The 26,276-nt window shown below is 43.5% G+C and overlaps 1 protein-coding gene across 1 annotated transcript in view; it reads left to right on the top strand.

The window, feature by feature from the left end:
- Nucleotides 1-2,075: 2,075 nt before the first annotated feature.
- The window catches only part of LOC122401553 (A disintegrin and metalloproteinase with thrombospondin motifs 12-like), a 30,716-nt gene continuing 6,515 nt past the window's right edge, over nucleotides 2,076-26,276 (top strand). Inside the window, exons 1-9 of the mRNA XM_043403755.1 lie at nucleotides 2,076-2,106; nucleotides 22,595-22,831; nucleotides 22,981-23,147; nucleotides 23,446-23,769; nucleotides 23,868-23,966; nucleotides 24,027-24,151; nucleotides 24,230-24,376; nucleotides 24,467-24,625; nucleotides 24,929-25,073. Of these exons, the coding sequence (XP_043259690.1) occupies nucleotides 2,076-2,106; nucleotides 22,595-22,831; nucleotides 22,981-23,147; nucleotides 23,446-23,769; nucleotides 23,868-23,966; nucleotides 24,027-24,151; nucleotides 24,230-24,376; nucleotides 24,467-24,625; nucleotides 24,929-25,073 (1,434 nt within the window). The remainder of the gene's footprint in view (nucleotides 2,107-22,594; nucleotides 22,832-22,980; nucleotides 23,148-23,445; nucleotides 23,770-23,867; nucleotides 23,967-24,026; nucleotides 24,152-24,229; nucleotides 24,377-24,466; nucleotides 24,626-24,928; nucleotides 25,074-26,276) is intronic.

Here is a 26,276-nt window from a genome sequence, read left to right as displayed (position 1 = left end):
CTTCGCGTAACGAGACACCTAACATCGTCGAAAATGTTTGTCCCCGCGAATGGATTCCCTGGTAGCTGCTCGGCCGAACGAGTAATTCTTTCTGCTACTTATCAACTCCAGCAGCCTGGTCTGGCAACTTTTATGGCCCCCTTAATCCGTGGTTCCATTAACGCCCGGTATACACCGTGACGAAGTCTAGCGCATTAGCGCGAAGTCAACCATAAAACTTCACAGGGACGTTTAACAGGCATCGTTTTAGGTGGTACGCGCGTCCCTAGGTAAACTCGACCTTTCCAACGCTCAGTTACCCGTTTCGGAGCTGCTGATTAAAATCGTCATTAGAACCCATTAACAGCTACTATGAAACTTTCTATCCGCGCGTCCATTACGCTGGAACCAAAAACAAAATTTTTCTAACCGCTTAGCACCATTCCATTTTCGCGATTACCCAATTTAAACGATTGCAAAGCACAAACGAAGAGATTGTAAATTCTGAAAGGGAGAGAGAGTTGTGATACGAAGGAGAGAGATAGGAATTCGAAGCTTGGAATTTGGAAGCACGGTAAAGGGAAGTAGAAATAGATAACTATGAGCGAGTAAGGTGGAAGTTAACAAAGCGATAGGAAATACGGGTGCGGTTAAGATTGGCAAGTTGGGAAGGAGAATCGTTGTCGAGCGTTTTGAAGACGAGGCAACAAAGATGGAGAGATCCATTACCACTTCGCGTTGAATCAGCCAGACTTTCCAAAGAGTGTTCCAAGTCAAAATTTCAATGAACTTTTGGAAAACAGTAGCATGTAAGAGTCGTTCGAACCATCGAAGCGTTTTTCTGCAGGAAAGGAAGAACGTGCGTCGCTGTAGCGTCGTCGAGGAAGACAAGATGGCGGGTAAAGAATTCGAAATTAGTGTTCGCGTGTCGGTTGACGTCAACGAGACGGATTTCCGGGTGCGCGCAATTATTTCGAGCGGGTCGTTCGGCACGCCTTTTACGAGCGCAACTTTCGACACTGCTCGGCTGTCGACGGACGTGCAAACATTTTCGCGGCGAGCATTTCGAAAAGCGTGGTTGCGGGGTCGTTTTCATCGTGAACGCGGCCGCGAGTTCCTTGACGTGCAATATCCTCCAGTTATTTAACGTTTATTACGGGACGGGTTCGCGAGCAGGCAAAGTTGAGCCGAAAATTGGACGACTTCGGATTCCTCTATATCGCTGGACGGCATCATGTAATTTCGAAATTACGAAACGCGAGTCACAAAGCGAAGCAAAGCAGCTTGACACAGGGATACGCGTGTAATTAGAAAAGTCCTTGAATAGCTGCGAGCAGAGGTTGGTGATTGATCGTGCGGCCAGCTTAAACGAAACGACTGACCGGCCGGTTGGATCGTAATTATCGAGAGACTCGGTTAATTGGCTTGACCGCCGCAATTGAGCTGTTCTCAACGTGTTCCGCTGTAATTTAAAGTAATGCAATCCGGTTTCTAATTAGCGTGTTCTCTATTAAAACGCCCGGAGAACTGTCGAGGCTCGCATTATGTCCATGCATTATGCGCGCGTCCATCCGATGATTTTTCACCTGCCCCCGTTAATTAGCTTCTCACCGATCGATCCCGCTGCGCTGCACCGTTCTGCTTGTCGCGCAAATTCTCCCGCTTCATGTTCCAACGATCGGCGCGCTTCTCGATCACCGGTCCAATTAAAATAATCAAATTACGCGCGTCAGTTTGATTTAAATCTTTTGGAATCACGGCCGATTGAAAATCTTTTTCAGTCACCGTGAATTCAGCCATTCGATTTTTCGTCGCTCGATTTTTACAGCCCATTCGCACGATACACCGCTCGTTTACTACAGATGTTAATTAGGGATGCATCTTCTTTCCAATTATTCCGCCAAGTAAAAGTTTTTACCGCGCACATTCCGGTAAAGACGAAGTCTGACCACGACCGGGGTAATACTACTTGCCAGACACTGTCGGCGGAACATATTTTCCCTTTTTTCGCTCTTCTACTTTTTCTGGTCTAAGAAATTCATATCTTTGATTCGATTTATAAATCTGATATTGGAAGAGATACGTTTTGCACAAAAATGTCTCGAAATATGGATCAGAAGCTGTTAGGTAAATTATGTAGCGTTGCAATTTCTGAAGCGTTTGAACAAAAACCGCGAAAATTCATTATTTAAATATTCCCGCTGATCATATCACTGACTTCGCTTTTCATGGATTACCAAAAAGGAAGGAAAAGTTATTCGCAGAGAACGAAAATACATACGCCTCGCAGATATTTCACTTTGCTGAAAAGGCGAACGTACATTACTTACTTTTTAGCTACCTTTGAGCCACGGGAGCTCAAAGGCCACTGCATCTGTATAATTTATATTAACCTTTATCAAACGGAATCTATTCTGCACGAATATTCCAGATAGGTGTAAAATGAAAGAATATTTGTTAATTGATATCAGGAAAACTTTCCCCATTTTCTCGTTATTACATTATATTATATCGAACAACCTAATAATTACGATTTTCCCTAGGAAAAAAGTTTCCTTCGTGATATATGATTCCGCGATTAAAATGCACCTCGGTTTTACTAAATATTTATCGCCGTGCCATTTTATCTTTCGCTTGATCAAATATATACCCTAATATGCTTTAAATCTTAGCGGCGTGATCGTGATCGCCTCTAGAATTTTTCACGAAAAGTGCAGAAAAGCCTAATGCGGAGGCCATTGTTAACAGTCGGTGCATGTTATCCGGGCCTGCGATCCGTATAATTTCTTTCTGGGGGCGATTCTTCTTGCCGGCCTATCTGTCAGGCCTGGGCACACGCGTACGTGCATACGCTCCAGATAAGGACGATTATAGGCCTGCTCATTACCATTTTCCCTCGCACCGGTCTGACCATTCACGACGCCAGAATAATAGCGCGATCAAAGTCAACGACAGCCGCCTCTTATCGGTCCGAAAGGAGTACTTAAACGTACACGGTCGCTTCCGTGTAACGTTTAGAATCCCATGAATTAAACGGACTGGATCCAAAGATAACGAAGACACTAACACCAGTAATGCCAGATGAAAATCTCTACGAAAATTTTCACGATTTCATTTATACGAGGAAACAGAAACAACTATTCCAGAGGCCGATGGCAAGGATTCGAGGTTAAACGTTTCCTCTACGACAGAGGAAAATTCAGAGAAATATTATACACGAGCTTCCGATGACCGTGCGCTGGCGGCAAAAAACGAGAAAAACAACAAGGCGTAGCAGAAACGGTCAGTTTGGCCTGGGTGATCCGGGGAACTCATTTCGCGCGTGAAACTGCGCGTCGCAAAACGACTGTTCTGGTTTGCCGATGGCGTGGATTGTTTCATTTCGACGCGTCGCGCGAGCATCGAATACGCGAAAGGTCGCGCGGTCTTTTCCACGCGAAATTATACCGTTTGTACGGAACAAACAGAAAAGGTAGCGGAAGTGAATCCCGACGCGTCCATAAGCCGATTCGATGCATATGTATCGACCAGATCCTCGCGTTTCTATGCACCAAGTCATCGGTCAAACATCGAAGCGGTTCTTATTCGACGTTTACCTTCTTTTATCTTCTTTTTTATATGGATATGCGCGTGATCCTTTACACCGGATGAAGGCGGAAGAAAAAAGTGACAGAACACGACGCTGATAAATGATAAGGCCGTACGAAAATATCGATGAACCGATGGACAAGCGAAAAGACGTCGACGACCCTTGGGAAGAGTGGCCTGGAGAGTAAATAGTAGAACAGATGGAACAGGTTGGATGGGAATTAATTAGAGAAAATAGAGGTAGTAGAAACCGAGACAGGAAAATGGGAAAATTGCGTGGAAGTAGAGGGGATTAAGTAAACAAAGATGGAACCCAAGAAAAGGAACGACGATCGAAGGAATGCTAAGAAAAAGAAAATAGACGAATGCTATCGATTCGACCGTCTCTTCCTACCCGTATCAGAATCTAAGACATTGAGTTCGGAAGAGAACGGAACATTAGGCTTAAAAATTCTTCGAACGAAAAATTCTCTATGAACGGAACACGTATGACAATTGACAACGGTATCGCGAGAGTGAATAATCGGAGAACATTTCGAATTCGCGACCGTAATAAAAACCGAAGAGATGTCCCGGATACGAAGGAAGGGACACCGGTAAATAGAAAAAGAAAAAGGAAACTGCAAGAGCAGGAAATGGATCGAAGCGCGGTGAACGAAGGCCGACTACGATGGAGAAACAGACGCGTGCGAGATAACGAACGACCGATCAAAGGGTGAACGTGTTTCGTATCGAATAATCGCGGCCCAGGTGAATCGCGATAAGCATTATTCGTTTAACTACCTACCTGCAGGATAATTACTTAAGCGTCCGAGCCGTTTCATCGGTTCGTGCATATATTAGACCAGGCAAAAAGTTGGCGTGGTTCTCAACGTGCAAATTTCTATAAGAACGCTACCAAAAATCGATTCACGAAGCTTGTAGATCGGAATGCTCCCGTGATTCCCTTTTATATTTACGCAAAACTGTAGGTTTTCGATTTCCCGTTGTCGCGCCGATTCGGAACGCAGTCGAATCAACGGGATTCGTCGTCGCGTTTTTACGATCGTCCCGCGACCGTCATAAAATTGCAGATTCATAATCGCGAAACGACGGGTAGCGTACGCGTTAGAAAACTGCAATTTCAGTTTCATCAAGCTGATCGTTGCACCGTTGGATTTAACGTCCCTCTTTATCGTCGCAACGGTGGTCGATTAATTCCACTTTCCGGCAAATTAATAGTGCCCTTCGCTAATTGGGTTTGCAAATGAAACGCGATTCGCTTTCGCGGCGACAATGGGACGCGAGCGAAAAAATTCATTTTCGCGGAGCGAAATTTTTGCCGGAACGGTGAAACATCAGCCCGCGCGCGCTGCGTGAAATTGATGAATCGCGTTTGGGGAGAGGAAACGAGAATCACGCGAAACGTTCGAATTACGGATGAGATAACTGCCGGTCAATTGTGGTTTCGTCGCCCTTGCGATATTTCGTCACCCTGACAAGGCACGTTTGCAAATTCTGAAAAACCTCTGACGCGCGAACCATAAACAAATGGAACGTGCTAAATTCGACAGCGTTTCGGACCGTTTCGTACGCAAATATAGAAAGGCGTCGTTGCTGACAAATGGGTTTGCTTTAAAAAGTGGGGCCTTTAAAGGACCGTAATGGCGTTTGCGTTTCGTTTACCGTCTTCTTAGCTCCTTGGCGATAGACGCTGCGTGAAAGCGACTCGAGAGAAACCCTCTTCTTGTTCGCCGTCCCTTGTCGCGAACAGACGCTCTGTCCCGGCGTCTATGTATTCGATCACGTAAACCTCGACCTAGCGTCGCGACGAGTCCTTTGCGGAACTCGAGACGCTTCGCTAATTCTCCGACATCACGTACGGACGAGTGCTTCTCTCGATTATATGTCAACGCCCTCTCGTCTGAAATTAACACCTTCGACGGGGATTAATCGTGTTTCGGGTCATATCCGAAAAGGACGTCCGCCTGTTCGACGATGGGAATCGATCGAATTGTATTTATAGACGTTCGAGAAAATCCCAACGCGATACAGAAACAAACATTTACGCTGGAAACTTTGTTTTATTTTATTCCACGATTCGTAATAATTTCACATTCGTTTACCGATACAACGAGACGAGGCATTGTCCTAGAAAAGCATAGATTCGACGTCGTAATTTGCCATTGTTACGAAGGCATCCATGAACGGAAAATGGCAATAATTATTGAATACGCGTAAACGAATCGGACGAGCAAGTCGCTGCGCGAGCTGCGGCAACGACCACGCTATTCTCACAAGCCATTTTGCAGATGCGATCGCTTATAAACACATCCCGACCCTATTAATCACGAATTTCAACGGTCGGTCGGACGCGTTAATTGAATGAATCGATACGTCCATTTGCACGAATTAATCCATTCGATACTTCGCTAATAGGAATAACGAAGGTATTTCGAATCGTATCGTGCCGTGCCACTGCACAAGGATTAACCAAATTCGTTGAAACCGTCTGGATTTTCGAGATGGGTCCTCGAATTCGGTAATATATGTTTGTTTAACTTGCTAACGCGTTTTCCAAACGAATCATTATAGTAAAAAATAGTTATTGCTACGAACAAACTGAATAAAAAAAGAGAGTAGAATCGTCTACAAGAACACGATGATGTTCGTGTAGAAAAGTAATACGATACAAGTTAAACGGAAGCCCGATAACTTTGATTTTTACCGTTTCGTTTATTAAATTACAGTCACAATGACGGGGTCATTACGTATTCGAATCTATATTAGAATTGCCCTGCTCGTTAACATATGTAAATGTATTCGAGCGTTCCGTCCCGCTCCTTTTATTACATAATATTTAACCGCGTTAATCGTGCGCCCTAAAAAAGCCAATATCGTTAACATAATGTTTCGCGTGGAGTTACACCCACTGAAAGCCACGAACCGCTGACGTTAAACAAACCTCGTTCGATTATCTCGTAGTGGCTGAATACACGTAACGGCGCTAAGTTTTCTGCGAGAAGGCAGCCGGCCGTTCCACCTTTAAGAAACGATCCGAGATTTAAGAATTAATGGTTGCCCGCCAGAGTTCCGAGACACGCGAGGATGCATGCGTGAAAGTATTTCACACCTGCTTGCGTAAATACAAGAAGCCTGTGGATTCGATTTAATTCTGAGGTCGCGTACCGAACGCAAACACGAGATACATCGGTTTGACGTCGTAGCAATAAAATCTCGATCCATTAATAACACCGGGTAACGAGTTTCGCCTTTCCAAAGCTCTCCGTGGCTCCTTTTCTTTCCTTTTTAACGTTTGAAAACTGCAGCTACAAGCTTAACGTAACTCGAACATTTTTCTAACACGGAAATCACGATTTTCGAACAATGGAAACTCGTAGGACGTTTTACCGAATCAGAAGTCGATTAAAAATAAAATTAAATGAAAAAAAAAGCTATACAAGCTGCAAATATCAACCAGTTTTAGGATGTTATTCTTGTAAACTTTTAAACGTTTCTCCACAATATCGTTGAAATAACGCTCGAGTACATGCAATAGCGCATTTTCTTACATCGTAACGAAGTCAATCTTTTGACTTCGTACCAATCGCGTCAAGAAAATTGCATCTGTACAGACACGTACTAGGCACGGTATACACAACGGTGCAATGTACATTTTCTACCGCGAACGGTTGGCCTCATAAAAAAGATCATGACGAACGTAAAGCGACGGTAATAAAACAGCGAATCAATCGTGATCGAAGGTACTTCAAAACAGAATTATAGCAATCCGCGGTTTTTATCGAACTTCGGAGCGAGATACGGTGTTCGATTTGATGAAAGCGTACAGGTATACGTAGTACTCGGCGAAATTCTATCTTCCCAAAGTGCTTACTTATGATTTAAATCATCTTCTTCTCGCGTATCGAAGAGAGTCTTGATATTTTAACTCTTGCCTGAGACGAGTTTTGTTTGGTAGGAACGCGTAGCGAAAAATCGCGATAGGGAAAGCTGCCCCAGGGGATATTATCCGTAAAACGGGTAGCGTTTAAGAAAGAAGTGTAAACGTTATCTAGCAACTGTTACTTGGTTTCGATACGTATATGTGTATCTTGTACAAATAGATCGAAATTGTAGAATCTCCGTGCACTTTAGATCTCTATCTTTTGGATACTTTCGTTTGAGAATACGTATCGCCAGGAAAAATCCTATTCGTGATTCGTTTCGGACGACTGTCGCGCAATCTGAAACATTCCCGGAATTTTCAAACACCTGCGAGACTCGCGCATCGTCCCTCGAGGGAAGAGCTCTGAATATTTTTATCGATATACAATTCTACGAACTCGCGAGCCGGATACGGTGAACTACGTGTTATTATTTCTTGAGCTTTTTGCTGCCATGAATTTATTTTTTAAAATCCAAGGCGGTGCAGTAAGAGTTCGCGATCAGACACAGACGATCGACGTCAATCGTTGAAATCGACATAAAGTAATAGAAGTATAACGAATGAGAGAGAGGGTGATATGAAGCGAAAGTCGTGGGGGAAACAAAGCATCCGTAGATCGTTGGCGTTGCTTGGCAGTCGCAGACGTCTTCTCTCATCGCCTCGGACCGGCAATTTCCTTGGGAATCTAAAATGTAAGTAACAGTATGTTTGCCGAAATTACCATGTATCTACATAGAGCTCGGCGGAACAACGGTGAGCGGTGGCAATCGCAGGTGGTGCTCCATTACGCCACCACCAAGCTAGGGCAAAGCGTCTATCGGACCAAAGCTCCGAGGATTTAGATGCGCCTTTGTATATCGGCTGGGAATACGTCGTTATGTCGGAGCGAGTTTACAGTAGGACCGGCTACGTGAGCTGGGTGAAATCAACGACTAGCGCGAGTCGATGTCGACGGAATTTCAGATTCAGCAACGATCGTCTTCGAGCCAATGGGAATCGCGTTCTCCAGCTACCACGTTATAACAATCCACCATCGAAGAATACCGCTTAAACGCGTTATAAATACTTGTCGCTTCGCGTTTGCTCGGTTCAAAAATCGCTCCGTGGTCGACACGCCCTCGCGAGCGGAGAACTGTGCTGACAGCTTAACCTTCGAACACACGGATGGTTCAGAACGTAGGCGATAGAGTTTCGATTTTACGCAGCTATCGACAAGAGACCCGTTTTAATCTCCGCAGGTAAATATTTCGAGAGGCAACGTGCAGCCTGAAAACGATAAGGAAACGTTGGGAGATCACTCGTAAACAAGCGTAACAGAGAAATGGGATAAAAGAAATAAATCTAGGTGAAAATCTAGATAAGCGAGAGTTATATTCCGGCATAGGAATATAAGATTTCAACGGTGCAAACTTATGGCGCGCGAGGGAATAACGCCCTCGTAGTCGGAGGCCAGTTTCTGAAAAACGTACTCGCGCGTCTCCGGCACATAATACGTTAATATTGGAAATGGATTTACCGGCGATTCCTGATTGGTTTCGTACACGGCGATCGCCCGACGTCGAATCGTCGATGAAAACACGCTCTTTGGGAACGAGTCGATCGGGTTCCTTTCTCTGTCGGGATAAAATGCATTACGCGGAAAAGAAATCATTGGACGTAGCGTTGTTTTATCGTCTCGATGGTATCGTCGGGCTGGAAAGAACTACACAAGACTCGTTGAACAAACGAGAAATTTTCTTCTTTTCCAATCGATACAGACGTTGCTTCTTAAAACAACGATCCTCGAGCTTTTTCAAGGTATCCGCAGGCGAAACTTGCATAACAATCTGTTTAATACGATTAACGATAATACATATTTTTAAATTGTCCTGTTTTGCGTGTGCGAGGTACTTGTATGTCACATCGCGAAAATTACGGAGCAGATAGTGGGCTTTTTAGTGTCTACCGTGCAAGTACCGCTTCGTGGATATATGTATATCTTCTAGATTCGTTGCGGTTTAAGAGTCTTGACACTTCGGGGACTTCCTGTCCTGAAATTTACGGAGTGAAGCCTGCGACCGACGTGTTCCCGCAGATAGTAAGATATCGTGACTGAAAATCGATAGCTACGTATCGGTGGAAACGTCAGCCAGCATAACGCAACGTTAAACGCTGATAGGCTATCTCTTCGTTTCCAACAAAAATTGCAAATTCGGCAAAGAAATCCGGTCGGTCGCGGTACGCGGCTTTCCAACTTCGATGGACTCCTCGAACGTGCCGTACAAGATTTCTACAAGTTTCGTTTCGTAGAAACAGGGGATAGACAGGTACTTTGCCACGCGGGTGTAAAGTTTAAAATAATATTCGCGTACAGGAATAAATAACACCTTTGAAACGTAACCGATTCATTGTTTCGAGAGATAGCAAACTCGATGGCTTTGAAGTTTAATCGTAATAAGAAATTGCAACCGTTGTAATAAGGAAAATTTTTCATCGAGAAACAGCCAACGTTCAAAGGAGCAACTGTCTTTGACTGCACTTACGTAAACTTTGCTGTACAACGAGTTCTCTTGAACGTGACAAATGGCGGAGTTGTTGAAAGTATGCTTCCAGTTGAAAAATAACCCCTAGATGGGAGTTAAAAAACGGGAACTAAACTTTATCGTTTGTTTGAACGTCGATTAAAGGGACTCGTTTCTCCGCGATAAGACGTTATCAACTCCTTAATTTCGTGGCTTACGCAAGATGCTATGGAAAGAAAACGGAGAGCTTTGCCGTCTACGTCGTAATTCACGCTTAATTCTACTATTTACTGCAACATTATTTATAAAAGAGGCTAGAAGTTTTCGCGTAACTAGCACAGGTAAAGAACAACTCGAAAACTTAATAGGCGTACCTTGGTCGACATAAATGTTTCGTAAACTGCCTTGGAGCCTGGATAAACGAACCTTCTCCGGTCCTTAATCGACGACATTTCTTACGTTCAGTTGACATTACGGTTACGACGCAAGGACCGAGTCTACTCGAGTATAAAAATAAATAAAAATAAAGATAATTTTCTCTGGGATTAGATAAAAACCTGACGGTTCAAAAACATGCGTTTGCATAAACATCGCCTCGGCCTGAGTGTCGATGTATTAACCTAGGAGCGGGTAAGACGGATCTGTCTTAAACGGAGGAAAATTTATTGGCGAAATGTAGAGGCGGGTCGTTTGAAGTCGATACACTTGATGGTTGCATCGATTGTCAAACGTAGATGCGATATACGTAGAGGGTGGCGCGTCACGTCGCGTCGGTGCGGGTGCTCGGCAGTCGTGTCATGAAATATTCAGGATACAAAGAGCGCACCGAATCCGATCACGGACGCCCTGGTTAATAAGGAAGTTCCTAAACTCTAATGCATTTAAATTGGTTCGCCTCTAGACTTAAGCATTCAATTACGTGCATTTTGCGCGTTAGAGGATCCACGTTTCCCATCGCTCGGATGGTTTCCGTGCAGCCATCGATATCCTCGCGTCTCGAACAAACTTAATACGTCACCGTATAACTTGGCAATTGGCGACTTATGAAAAAGTACCGCATATAACGAGAGCAATAATAATAATAATAATCGAAGCATTTCCACCTTGCGTACGTGTCCCCCTTGCAGGGAAACTTCTATATGTACATCAGAGTGGTTTCGAAAGTCTTTGATTCATATTTACGTCCCACGGTCGATTTACACGATATAAATCGCTGCTTTGTAAATCACCGTTCCCTTTCAATTCGTACTCGATGAAAACGCGCTACCAAAAGGAAAAACTGACTTTAATCCATAAATGATTGCCCCCTCGGCGCAGGACGATGCTAAGGGCTAGGATTGCTATCGAGCACCAACGTTTTATTTTCCACGATCCTTCATTAGTAGGAATGCCTGCTTTACCTTTTGATAGATCACAAAGTGGCGAGTCTCTTCGCTTCCTCGTCTTGTTCTATAGGCATCGTATATTGCAACCTCTATCAAAGAAAGATTAAAAGCAACCGTACATGTATCTGCCAATCTGTTTTATCGTTCGTTTCAAAGGCAACCACTCTCCGCGAATGCCGAGGCATAAACGCGTATTAAAATATCATTTCGGTCAGATTTTCGAAACTCGAACGCTACGTATGTATTGGCAAATCGTCATTGTGGTCCAGCTTAGCAACCTATCGACCATCGAAGATTCGAGACATTTTAAAGGTACGAGTAGAGAATAATTGTAGCGAATGGAATTTTCAAGATCGAGAGAGGGAGAGAGATAAATCCGTGGCAAAATCATGTCTCATCGACGTCATAGCTAATAGGGTTACTGGCAAGTCGGCGTAAAATTGAATCGGAGGTGCTAACATTTGACCGAACTAGACGTGTACGTGTGCGCGCGCGCGTTCTTAATAGGTTTAGAGACCGAGGAGCTCTTATCTACTTAGGCAGGGGAATACAACTGCAAGATAACGGTCTTTCGAATCAGACAGATATGCTTCCGCGCTCGAACCAACCCCTACTTAATTATGCTGCGTGCTACGAGAGCATAGATTCTTGAAAACAAAATTAGACGAAGCTAAAAGGCTATCTCTTGGTGCAACGCGTAGGAATTATGTATATCGTAAATTTGTCAATATTGGTCGTTGCATTGAGTTTGTTGAAGCGCCAAGTATGCAGTTTTTTACCAGATTACGAACGCAATAATAGGGAAGTCATTAGCCGCGTCGAAACACTTTGTTTTCGGATTATCATCGTTTTATCGATATTCCTGTAAACGGCTAATAAAACAACGGCGACTTTAAAGTGCACCGCATGCACGCGATTAAACGTTAAAATTCGGGAATAATTATTGTTCGCGTAACAATTGACTTATTGTTAATAGAGTTCCACGATCGTGCGGCAGCTGGAACGTTTCGCTCGGGTTGCCTCCGGGTCGCGGTGTATCGCGTATCGAGCGTTCGACATTCACTTGGAAACTGTTTTACAGGGTTTTACGAAAGAATATTTTATTTATCGGATCACGCTACAATTTTATTTAACAGGACAAAGCGTACGATGATCGATAATGGATTTCGAGGGGGAAAAATGGTCCGCTAAGCTCTGCAACAACACCGGTTAATTTGGTTAGTCGCCTCATGAAATGCATTAATTGAACAGCAAATTGCTTGATTAACCGGTTGCCAGTACTGCGGTTTAAGGGCGGAAGCAATATTCCCCTGGAAGCTATCAACGAACTGTAATTAACCGAATCTGAAATTAATTTCAACTTAAGTACCACTGACACAAGCCTCGACGAACGGTCAGAGGTTCTGCGATAAAACTCACCTCACTCGACTGATTTTCATCTGAGCCTCATATTATTACCCACGCAGGATCATCTGAATATTTATGCAAAAGACGCCCGTGACCCGATTCGCGATTAGGATGGTTTGTTTAACCCTTCGCGGTATCCAAACATTTTTAGCTATTTTCAGTTTTCTTGTCGTAATAACGAGAAGATTCTTGAACCGTTTCGGTTATTAAATACATTGTTTCGCCTTGTACGTCGGTAATTTCGACGAGCTTCGAACCCGAATCGGCGAGTAAAGCAATTTCATCGAGCGCCGCGGTTCGCGCGAAGAGTAATTTATCGAATTCGCGGTATTCGAATACGTTAGCGTGAATTCAAAATACTTCACGGGCGCGGCTCGTCGGCATATTTTATTGTGATCGCATGCACGACGAAAGCGCTGTGGACAAGGAATAACAACGGGTAATTATTTAGAAAAGGGGGGTGGGGGGGCTCACCGATTTCACCAATCTTTGTCTCAAGGTCAAACAATCAACGCTCAGTTTGCGAAAAATTTCGCAAAAAGAGCCCAAAGTTGTGGCGAGACAAACTTGTTAATTCGCCAGTTTTGTGCCAAAAATCAGATGACTGACCTCCTCCAACCTCCCTATTCCCCAGACTTTGCTTCCTGTGACTTTTTCTTGTTCCCAAAATTACAATCAGTGCTGAAAGGACGCCGTTTTGACTCAATTGAGAACATTAAGAAAAATTGTTGGAGAACAACAATATCCGAATGAATGAAGTACGCGGAGTGACGTTGATATTATCGATCTGTGATAATGTGTTTTTTGTTTCCTCATTAACTGTTTTTTTGTTCATTCTGTTCAGTTCGTTCTGTTTGTATCTTCGTGTCTAATAAAATTTATTATATTGCTGCTTACGCTAAGGTCCACTGTTATTATACTGTTAATAAACCAAGTTCAACAAAAATTCGTCACAGGCATTGAAGGATGTTTCAAAAGAAGCTTTCCAGGAATGCACCGTAAAATGGAAACATCGCTGGAACAAGTGTGTGAATAGAGGAGGGGAGTACTTTGAAGGAGACAAAGAGCAATAAGTTGTACATTAAATAAAAAAAATTTTTTTTAATAATTATGTTATTTTTTGAACAGACCTCGTACATTATTTGTCGTTGGTTGTCATGCCGATTAATACAAACAAGAGAAAAAATCAGACAGAGTCACAGACATGTACATATAGACAGAATTCATTGTAGTAGCAGCGATCTTTTTGAAGAAAAATCTCGGAAACTATGTCCAAGCGACGGTTATATGTATGTATAGGAAAAAGTTGTTCAAAATGTTGATTTCTACAACATATTCAAAAATCATCGAAATCGGTGAAACTTTTTCTAAACAATTACCCAACAACGGTTAACGAAAGTACGGGGTCCTCGTTAAAAATTCGCCCCTTGTTATTCGAGCGACGCGCCGTTTCGAAACCGCAGTTTGCGGTTCGCGCTGACGAAAAAACCGACAGGCCGCATTTGTATCGTCCGACGACGAAATAAACTTCCTGAAACGCGATCAACTAGAAAGCATCCCGGTTCCAGAGCACGGAACTCGACCGGCAATAAATATTTATTATCATCATCGCTGTTGGTACCGAACGGAGAACTTTACAATTTGCAGGGAGACAAGATATGAAATTTCACTCGCGCAAGTAAAATTTTTCTCTTCTTTCCGAGGGATCGTTTAAAATTCTCCTCCTTAAAGGGTTAATCGAAGTATAGAACGCTGTTCGCGATGGACATTCCGACCTACTTTTCGAGCTTGCATTATCAGTAAAACGCGGAATAAATCGTTACGATTACGATATTAAAAATTCCTCGTCCCTCGAATTGGAAATTTCTAGAAAACGTGCTTTTCAATAGATCCTAGCAAAATTCATTGCAGTCTGCAAAGCGTTATTAATTATTCTCTACTGTCTACAATCAGCGTCGATGGCATTTCTAACGTCGATGATATAACATAATTTCATTACACGATGATCCACCGGATAGAGCAGAAACGGAGATCTTGTCTAACGGAATTGGATTCGTGATCGGGGAAAATGGCCTCGCGGTGATAATTGATTCCCTCTCGATTCTTGTAGTAACGATGGTGGTTTCTCGTGTCGGCAACGGTACATCGTGATAAAGGATCGATCAGTATCGAATGGCGACTCTGTACCGCAACAGTCGAAACAACCGTGTCACCGCATACTTTCTGACTGATTAATAATTCGTTGATGCTCTTAAATACGTATTTATCGTTGATACTATCGCACGAACCATTAATCACAGACGAGGTATACGAGTGGACCTTACACTTATTGTATCGTAGAGCATGTTCCTCATAAAACGAATAAATATTCAACGTCGAACTTTGTCGCGATTGCGGTTCTCGGGACGGATGCGTGCATCAATTGCAGCCGCAGCTGACGTAGAAATTTAAATTCGTTGCCTGCATCAAATGTTCATCCGTGGAACAAAATTTTTATGCGGTTCTGCCGGAGACCGGCAAACAACTCAATTTCAGCGCGGTACGACTTCCGATCGCGAAATGTCGCTCCCGCGCGACAGGTGTGCTCGTAATTAAAAACACTGCCGTGCGGATAACACCGAACGCTGTTTGCATTCGTGAATTGTTCTGTATAAACATTGTTTTCCGATTCCTCGATCGACAATTTGCTCGCGAGTTGTAAATCTGACCCTGCAATGAATTCACCCTTATAGAAATCGGGTATCAAACCATCCTTCTTTGGATAATTCTACATCGTGCAACCTTAAAGCGTGCCTCTTGTCGCTACTATCGATGTTCCAATTTGGAAATAAATTACGTCAAGTGGAAAGAACATGTGACTAGCGGAAATCGCGAAAATCACTCGCTAACATCGGAAATCGATGGATCGTACAGGAAACGCCTTCGTCGCTAAATCCTTTCCAAGTTATCGAACGGTTTCGTTTAACCTAACGCCACGTAACGACCGAGATAATGGCTGGGTGGGTGCACAGAATCGTCGAATCGTGGCGAAGACTAACGCCGATTTACGAGGCCGCAATTTTCAATGCGTTCTCTCGAAACGAAACGAACCTTTCCATGTTACGATGTTACCACCTACTTTGAATCTGGTAGCGGTGGGATCGATTCAATCGGTTCGAGAGAAATTGCGAAAGGTATTAAAAAATTGCACAGAATAAATGGGTGTTGTATGACTAACCCATAAGCCAACATAGATACCGCATCAGAATCATCCTTCACTCTGACCTTCCTCGGGTCAGATCTCTGAAGTTTGTACCAACTTGCGGAACTTGCCGTAACGATCTAATAAACCCACCAGTCTCTTTAGTAAAGTCTTGTTCTTAATCTCGCAACCCGGACTTCTCAATAAGAAATAAAAATTAGAGATTTCTATGCCATCGTCCGACGTGGTTGATCCGGATTGGGCAACTTGTTGCAAAATGCACACGTTTGTTCGATGAAAGAGCAAGAGTAACGTTTGGGAGACGCTGTACAAAGCAAAGTGCGGTTCACCAGCCGACGCGGAAGTGAATTCGAATTTCAGCCGAGAAGGTTTGCGAAAGTACAACGACTGGAGTTCTGGTCGGTTGGGCTCATCAGAGAAACGGCAGTCGGGCACGGAAGGAGGGAAATAAAGGAAGGAAATGGAGTGGTCGCGGGAGCTCTTCGAAACGCGTCTGTTTCCCAGCGGTGTCTCCCGTTTCTCGTTGCTCCTTTCGACGACATCCTGCACTCGCTCGTTCCGGAAGAGCCCGCCTGGAATATCGTTTAAATATAAAGTGTCCTTGGTGCTCGGAGACGGATGCTGGATTTTGTCGAGGCTCGACCTAATTTTCCGTCGTTTCTTTCTTCTCGATGAGGAGGAACGCCGTTACCGCGCGTACAGCAACAGAGCCAAGGCAACTCCTAACAACGTTACTCGGTTCGCGAACACGGAATATCTTTTCAATCTTATTCGATGCCCTTAAAAAGGGAAAGAAATATTAAAATCGAGATAAACGAAGTCGCCCTGCGCGTTCAAGTTTTTTAAAGCCAACGACGAGGAGGAAAAACAGGAAACACGACGTTTATCGAACATCCTGTGGAAATGGCTGCTGGATCTTCTTTCTCGTCGCGTCAAGTTCACGACGTCGCCTCTACTTCCCTTCCGGTCGAGGAAAACAGGAAGTCCAAGCGATAGTTTGAATTGCTAAAATCTCGAGCGACGCGGCCGTGCACAACCGCCGCCTCATTATTATTCCGAATATAATAAGTCAGCAGTTGATACGGCTGCTGATTCCGCCTGTCGACGTTCCATTCCGTTCCGTTCCGTTTACGATGGATTTGCATACTATCCGACCAACCACCCCTAGTCATTCTAGATAGCCATTTTTCCTGCCTGACGGTTTCCATTCGAAAAAATGAACGCTCCGCGCTCCTCTTCCGCGACCGGGGAGAATCCATTTCATCGATGCTTCCCGTCTTAAGGAGCTCGTCGTGAGCTTAACCCCCGGAAACTCTGTTCGAAAACGATAAGAAAGAAGGCACTTTCGGGCAAATGCGAAACCGCGGATTTCTATCCCCCCCCTCGCGCGATTTGTTCCCGTGGAATGTTTTTTATACGGGAGCGGAGGGACTCGCTAACAAATTGCGTTTCGCTCGGCGGGCTTCGCGGATTAAAACACGTTCCATTGTTGCGTTTTAATTTGAAAATACAAAGTTCCTAATAGCGCGGATAAATCCGCGGGCTGCTCTCGCGATCGCTGGCGGATCGTGAAAAATGTAATCGCGGCAAGTCGAACGAAAATTGCCCGTCGGTTGGAAAAATCAAAAAGAGCGAGGGACGGAGTATAATGGTCGCGGGGCATTCGGTACTCTTTCTTTCTCTTGTCCACCGATATTCAATTCCATTTTGAAGGTACGGCTGTACACAAGGGAGAAAAAAGTTGCTCCTTCGAGCGGCTACGGTAAAAGGCACTCTCCCGGCCTCTGTGGTGACTTACAATGGCCGTTTGATGCAATCTCCTTATCGTAAAGTTCGGATTAAAGCGGTAAAAAGTTTTATACTCCCGAGCAGAAAGTTCGGTTACTCGCAGCAATTCCTCTCGCGGTTCCTCGTCTCCCCTGTCCGACAGCGTTTCCCATTGCGTTTCTTTCGCTCGGACTCCTTTGTTTTAAAACTGACGCCGCCGGTATATTCTCGAGAAATCTGTCCCGAGATCTCCTCGAGTAGTACAATTACGCACGATGGGACGGGGACGACAAATAGCCGAAAAAAAACGGGGCCCGCGCGTTCGCTGTCCACCATTATTGCACTTTCGCGTTCGCCGCGGCTCGGCTGTGCAACCACGACGACGAAATTACACACTTCGAACGTTTTCTTCCTTGTTTGTGTTCGTTTTATTAACCTAGACACGGGCGCGTCGTAGATTCTTTAGTTTCCATCTGGCACGCGTGCAGCTTGCTGGGACTTGTAACGAGTTTCGTTACTTTTTTCTTCGTTTGTACGTTTAAGGGTGGCTCCGGTATATTCTGTCGCAAAAAAGCGTAACGAACAATAGTGCCCTCTAATACCCATTCTTCCGTCTCGGTATACAAATGGGCTTTTAATACGTCCGAACAAAGTTTGTGGTCGACGGAACCGGTAACGGAACGACGCGACGATAGGAAAGTTCAAACCGTTTTGTTCGTTCAGGGATATCTTGGCGACCCCGTGGGTAGGTATTCTACAGAAATAATAACACTATCTCGCAGGGAACGAGCAACATGTTTTCAATGCTTCGCGGTAGAAGGAGCACGATTTAAACCGTTAAGAGAGGAAAAATTGATTGTTTATTCTTTGAAACGATTCACTCTGTCAATATTGTTACTACACCGCGTTTCGATTAACCTTTCCAAGGGTATACGAGACAATTTTCTATGGATTGTCGAGGATGGTCAGAGGCGTATGATGGGATTCAAACACGTGGACAATAAACGTAACTATATAAGCTGTACTATTTAATATTTACTAACTATTTAACATGAAGAACATAAAAAAAGACATAAAACGTAAATGTAAACGTAAAACTGCTCTCGACTAACGTTCGATACAGAGTACCGTTTCTGCAGTGAAAGTCGAACCTTCCTTATTCCTATCTTCATAATGATGTAAACAAAACGCACGTTCGAGGCGCAGTCCCCCGAACGTATTTCAGCTTAACCCTTTTAGTACCGAGCGAAAAACGAGTGCCTATGCGAAGAATACCGAGCCAATTTGACGAATTTGTTATGGTTAGAGAAAAAGCTCGTAAAAACCAAACTAAGAATGATATTTACAAAATTCAAAAAGCAGCATATTACGAAATAAAGAAAGAATAAAGTAATGGCAATTGCAGTTCAATATTTATTGCAAATCGTATAAATAACATAATTATAAAATATGATAAAAAACATAGAAACAAGTTTCTTTTCTACAAACAATGTTTACACATAAGAATAATCATTGTTTGATCACAGTTTTATGTAGGTCACATAGCATAAAGTATAAGTATTTGATTTTCAATGATTTTTTAATAAATAATCAATTCAAAATATGATGAGGCTTTGTTAACAAGTTATTAACGTTTAAAGTGGAGCCCGTACTGAATTTTTTTCTCGAAAACGCGCAGGAATTCGAGGGTATGTCTATTCACCAAAAATGATTGTGATTGACTCCCACAACCAAAAATAATTTTTCCAGAACAATTAAAAATTTTTTTTCCCCATTGAAAAATTTCACACCTTCACGAATTTTTTTCTCGAAAATGCGTAGAATTTCGGGGATATGTGTAATGATAAAAAATGATTGTAATTGACCCCTGTAACTAAATATAATTTTTTTAGTGTGATTTTAAATATTTTAATTTCATCTAAAAAGTTCAGTACCTACTCGAATTTTTTTCTCGAAAGTGGGTAGGATTTCGGAGATATGTGTATTTACCAAAAATGATTGTAATTGACCCCTGCAATCGAAGATAATTTTTCCAGAACGGTTTGAAATTTTTTAATTTAATTGTTAATAATTTTTTAACGAGGCCTCAGTCAAGAAACTGATATTCTTCATTTTCGTCTTATTTTGGCCTCTAGAATCTCCTATTAAAATTTTTCCCAGGGTTGGCCGAACACCCTGTATAATATGACGACTCCAGAATACATACGTTTCCGCCAGAAAGTAGTGTTGAGTTGCTGGTTCGCCCAAGCGAAAAAGGCTTCTGGGGCAAAGGGTTAAACCCAAAAATAATTTTTTAAATGCTTTTGCAATAAAATTAGACCCGTTATAATGTTTTACAAATTTTTTTTGAGACAGAGCTTTCTCCTAATGCGAAGAGTAAAGCACCATCGTATACGCAACGATATATCGTCGTTCGGTACTAAAAGGGTTAAACCTAAACACCTCACTCGATACCTACTCTAGCTTAGACTAAACATTATCGACGCCAACGGTCCCACGGTTCAAACACGTACACTTCTTACAATTTTGAGTTTACTATGGGTTGAGAAGAAGAACGGATGCTTGGCTTCTAAAAGGTATTTCTTTGCTAGCGATAGCAAACGACCGAAAACGTAGAAGGGCCAGAGGGCGAGGGCATATCGGTAAGATAAAATTGTGAAACGATGCGAGAGGGAAGTTGATGCTCGGCGTTGGAACGCTATTGTATCTGGCGCACGTACGAACTCTTTGTTTCCTCGAGTTGGGTCATTCGTTTGTTCGTAACGTGGCGTGTAGCGCGAACGGGTGTACCGAGTATACGAGATGCGCCGATGAATCGTAGCCTACGTTGCGGGTTGAAACGATTCTTCCACTTTCCTCGTTGCACCGCCGCTCTGCACCCTCTCATCCACCGATTCTACTCGTGCCTCTAAATTCACCAGCTAACCGTACAAATTGCAACAGCGTACAACTACGTTTCGTTTAAATAACGTAACAATTATTGGTCTTGCGAAAGATGCCGTAAATGTCAGAATGGGAAACTTTTTTTCGCGCGAACAATTGCCTCGAGCATAGAATACCGAAACGATAGATCGTAAATCGACGGGGAATGCGGGTAAAATATAGGGTGAATGAAGACTGACGCAACAGCTTGAAATTGCAATTGATATCGAAAGCGATACGTCTTGTTTCGAGATTGGTAGATACCGAAGTGCTTTCCGTCAAAATATCGTCTCTCCGTTTCCGATTTTGTCCAGCGAATGATTTGCTTCCGCGAAAGAACGTTACGGTGACATTCTATAGAGGAAGAAACGACGATGGTTAAACGGTGCCCGATTTTTCCGTCCGTTTGTTTCCCTTTGTTCGTTCTCCTCTGTTGCGACGGATTCAGCAGCGCGAGCAGAGGTAAAGGGCGAAATTCCATAAGTTCGGACAACGCAATTTCTGTTATGTCGTCGTAGCCGTCGATCGACGTCCGGGGCGTGCTTCGATAGTTTTAATTGCAATTCATCAAAACGAAACGTTCAACGTGCATGCATAACGGAAACTTTTCAAGAATCGATGAAACATTGCGAGCACACGAGCAGCGTTCCATATGGGACCAACGCGATCGCCAGCTACAAAGAAAAATAATTTGACGGTTCGACCGATCATTAGCATTTCGATGAAACGCGTAACCGAATTCCAATAGTCAAGTTATGGAATGCAGGGACGATTTTCGTAAAAGTTCATTTTGTAAACAGATTGTCTACACAAAACACAAACATTTTCACACGTTACAGCAATTAAAAAGTAAAAACATTCGAACGGTACAGTTACGTGATCTGAAAATCGCTGGCGCAATTCCGGCGGCGCTGTTTTTCCAAACAATAACGAAATAGAGATTTTCCAACGTTCCAACGTGAAACATTGACACCGATTTCCGAAAAGCAACGCAAAGGATTTTGTGGAATATAGGGAGTCGATGAAATTTCAGATTGCGCGTGGCGTTACGACGTTGCTCGTTCCGCGCAATCTGACCGTTCCTCGTGGTTTTTTTTACCAAGCTTCTGCTCGATCGATTCTATCCTCGAAATTCCTCGAAAGTTCTTCAACGAAGGCCACTCAAACTCTCGAAGTTATTTCACGAAGGAAACCACTCGTTGGCGACGTTCCGAATACATTCCCCGACGTTTGTCGCAGCAATGTGGTGGATTGCTTGAACCGAACGATAACTTTGCTCCTTAAATGCATATCTTTCGCTGTTGCACGAGTATTTCGCTGCTCGTAATAATCCATTCGTTCGTTCTACCATAGAATTAGTTTCTTTGAGAATTTAAGTATAGCTGAAACGGATTTTGCTTTCGTCATCGATGGCCGGGAAATTAAGCCGCGGAGAGAACACTTTTCGCGATAAACCGAATTCATTAACGCGGACGAGAACAAGATTGTTGGTTACACGGACGAGAAGTAGGTCAGGAATTACGGAAAAACGGAATGCATCAACAGTCGCGGATATTGTAATCGAAGGGAGTTACATCGAAACGAGAAATATACCTTCCAAGTCTCTGAAACACCGTCCCTCTTTCGCGCGATGTATCGACGAGCAACAAAAATCGATACTCCTCGCGACATTACCGAATATTAAAAACGTGAAACGTGTATGCTTTGAAAAATCCTCGTGGAGCAGACTCACCCCGTTTTCTCGCTCTTATTACTTTTCCAAACATTTATTTATCACGCGCGGGTTCCTATAATTTACGGGTTAATGAATTTTGCGTCGATCGTTTTAAGAGAATGGAAAAAATATCTGCAAAATCGAAGTCTTCTTTTTCGAAGAGAACGAGCGAGCTTTCTCGATAACGACGATTTATTTTTGAAGGGCGTTACACGCGCGACTCTGAGTTCGCCGGCGGATACGAAATCGTGGTGCCGAGGAAAGTCAGGTCGGATGGAAAGTTCGTGTCGCATCAAATACCTCATCACTTCAAACGTTCCTTCTACGCGGCTCGAACGAGGACAGATACGATTCCCGACGACGCTGTTCACTACCGTTTGCAAATCGACGACGAGGAACACCACCTCGAGCTTCGACCGAATCATCGTCTCGTCGCTCCAGGCGAGTATAGAATTTCCTCGAAATTCGCTGCGCGGGATGATTTCGAGAAGACATTCCACGGGAATAACTGCGACATAGTAGAGTTGCTACGGTGTTTACGCTTTTATGGGACTAATGCGCGCTATTCGACTCGTTACGGTTTCATCCAGGTGCTGTTATCGAAGAGCACACGGAGCCAAAGAGTCCCACGACCGAGTACAACAACGATTTCTTGGATAATTCAAAATTGCAACGAATGCGTGACTCCCAGTGCCATTATCAGGGACGCGTTCACGGCCAATCGGAGAACAGTGCCCTGTCCACGTGCTATGGTCTCGTTAGTACGGCGACACTTTGATTTTCAAAAACAAAATATCAACTTTTGTTATAAGTCTCGTGACACAAACCTATTCTACTTTTGAACGTTCGTACGTACAAACGCCATGAATCGAGGAACGACATCGACAGAGTAAACGTGCCGAATCGAAAATAGAAACAAGGGAACGAGGCTTTTAATCGATTTGAGAATCCAGTTTGTCGGTTAAGGGTTTCGAACAGCTCGAACGAATATCACGATCTTTTTCCAAGCGTAAGATAAATCTGACTAGAAGGAATCTCGATGTTCTCATCTCCAGGCCGGATACATTAGAACGAAACGATCGTGGTATACGATCGAGCCGGTGGCGGGTCACGACTTCACCAAAGAAGCGGAGTACCCGCATGTCGTTTACAAAAAGAGGCCGGACGAATCCGGGACGAACGTTGGGATTCTTTGTAACGTCACCGGCAGTGCAACCAAAACCATTGCCAAGCGTGCTTTCAGCACCCAGAAAAGGCACCCACCTAACAACCAAGACAGATCCTACACACTGGAGCTGCTGCTGGTACTAGACAAGCCCTTTCTCGATTATCACCAGGACTTTGACGTCGAGAATTACGTATTGACGCTGCTCAATATGGTACGATCATTCTCTAATTGCACCCTCTAACAGAAACAAGAAAAGCGTTCTTTCTGTGCGAATTGGAACGAAAAAACAATCTTCGGGTGTTCTTTTAGGCTGCAGGATTGCTGCACGACGATAGCTTAGGAGTGCTGATGGAATTGAGCATCGTTAGGATCATTAGAATGCACGTTCAAGACGACGAGGTATCACGAGTTTTCTAAACCTATCAACATTTATGATCGTTACCATTAACCCCTCGTTGAAACGGATAGATGGAACTAGCGGTAAACAAAGACGCGGATAAAACGCTGAAATATTTTCAAACGTGGCAAGAAATCATCAATCCAGGTGACGATTCTCATCCTAACCACCACGATTGCGCGGTTCTCCTTGCAAAGTATGCTGAAACGAAATCGATCTTGCCAGGAGTCTGAGCTTACGACGAACGATTTTTAACGATCGATCAAATCGTCAGGACTAACATCTGCGAATCAACGAGCCTGTGCGGCTTCACCGGTACTTCGACGATCGATGGAACTTGCGATCCACGAAAAGCCGCTGCGATCGTGAGGGACGTTGGCTTACAAACAGGATATCACATAACTCATCACATTGGGCATACGTACGAGTCTCCTTCTCGTTTTACCCTCTCAACGATACGTAAACAATATTTCGAACCATTCTATCTCGTGTTTCGTACCGCTTCCGGCAGATTGGGCATGTCTCACGATATCTACGAGGAAAATGGTTGCCATGGCGTGATTCGCCATGGTAGTAGATACATAGAAACTACGATCATGTACCCTGGGAGCCCGTACGTTACCAAAAGGTGGTCCAAGTGCTCGAGGAAGTCTCTGAAATCGTACATTGAGTAAGAATCAACGAAATTAACCCCTTCCTGTACTTTAACGAGTCCGATTCATGATGAAAATTTTGGCCCAAACATGAACATGTTGCATGAATATATGCAAATCACGATCGTCATTGAGTTTTAGTTCCTATTAGTATGCCACAAGAGTCGGCCACGATTCTTCTAATCTCTGTTACAAAACAGTTTAGCGTCAGTCTGGTCTCGTTGACGCCTACCGTTTGGGCCCGGATTTCGTCGAGCTAAATGCCACGGGAAGAGGTTCAGAAACTCTAAAGAAAATTATACCAACGATAATCGTTGCAGAGAAGGTCGAGGATTTTGCTTGGAGGACGAACCTCAGGATCATGATTTCCCCGTCATCGAACTACTTCCTGGAGTAATGTACAACGGGGATGACCAGTGTCGGCTACTGTATCATCAGGACGCGCGTCAATGCGACTTAGGAATCGTAAGAAAACATTTCATCGACCATTAAGAATACTCGAACGTATGTACTTTGTACAGTGCTGTAAACAGATTTATCGAACCGAACGATCGTTGCACTCTTTGACAGTCTCATTATTTCGTTCTGTGGAATCATTGATGAGGGACAAACAGACTGTTTAAATGTTATAATTAATTCCGAAAACATACGCCCGGCGACACAAAGAAACGTTCAGAACGCAACGCTAACGAACTTAATGAAAATTTGAGTGGAACTTTGTTTATTTATCGTGCGACATTGTTTCCCGGAAACGCGTATCAAACGTGTCGGCTCTCCGGACCATTGTTGTTCACGGTGATATTTGCGTGAGTCGCGAACAAAACAATGATTCACTTTTGTCGCCGGCACAGAAGAACGTTTCTCTCGTAATGCGCGCCGACTACCGCGGTCTCATTAAACGCATACCATTTGTTCATTATGTTAAATATATTTGTAAGAGTCGCGACCGGTATAAAGCGACGGCTGCAAACACTTCTGGCTTTGTTTAACGACTTCTGCGCGATAATTAAGCCGTTGGCGCGTACGAGATTAGTTAAATTTCTCCTGCTGTTTACCCTCGACGAACAAAGAATCGCTTCTATTGACGCGAGACGACATTTTTGCCACGCGTTGCCCGTAAAATTAACCGAGACCCTTCTCTTTTCGAGCTATTAGAACTCGTGGGCTGGAAATTATTCTTAACTCCTTTTCCGTTGTTAACTATTTGTGCTTCGTGGAAAGAGGCGCGTCACAATAATAAGTACAAGGCCCACGCGTTTGCACGGTATGAACAATGGACAAAAGTCGAAAATTCGTAGCCCTTAACAAGTCTGGCCGTTAATACAACATATCGAGGGCTTTTGACATTCTGTTGTTAAAACTGAAGCAGCTAAGTTAGTAGTGAATTTCTATTCGATTCTTTTAAAGATTCATTTAATCTAAATATAGATTAAGATCGTGATCTATACAAGACTTGGGAAATTGTTACGCTCATAAATCCTCCTATTCTAAATACAAAGATATCGAGGGCTTTTGACATTCTGTTGTTAAAACTGAAGCAGCTAAGTTAGTAGTGAATTTCTATTCGATTCTTTTAAAGATTCATTTAATCTAAATATAGATTAAGATCGTGATCTATACAAGACTTGGGAAATTGTTACGCTCATAGGTCCTCCTATTCTAAAACAC

This window comes from Colletes gigas, unplaced genomic scaffold, assembly GCF_013123115.1.
Source record: "Colletes gigas isolate AHSC1104 unplaced genomic scaffold, ASM1312311v1 Colletes_gigas_Sc00025, whole genome shotgun sequence".
NCBI classification, from domain to species: Eukaryota; Metazoa; Arthropoda; class Insecta; order Hymenoptera; family Colletidae; genus Colletes; species Colletes gigas.
Note: the sequence above shows the minus strand (reverse complement) of the source record. Positions and strands in the feature narration are given on the sequence as shown.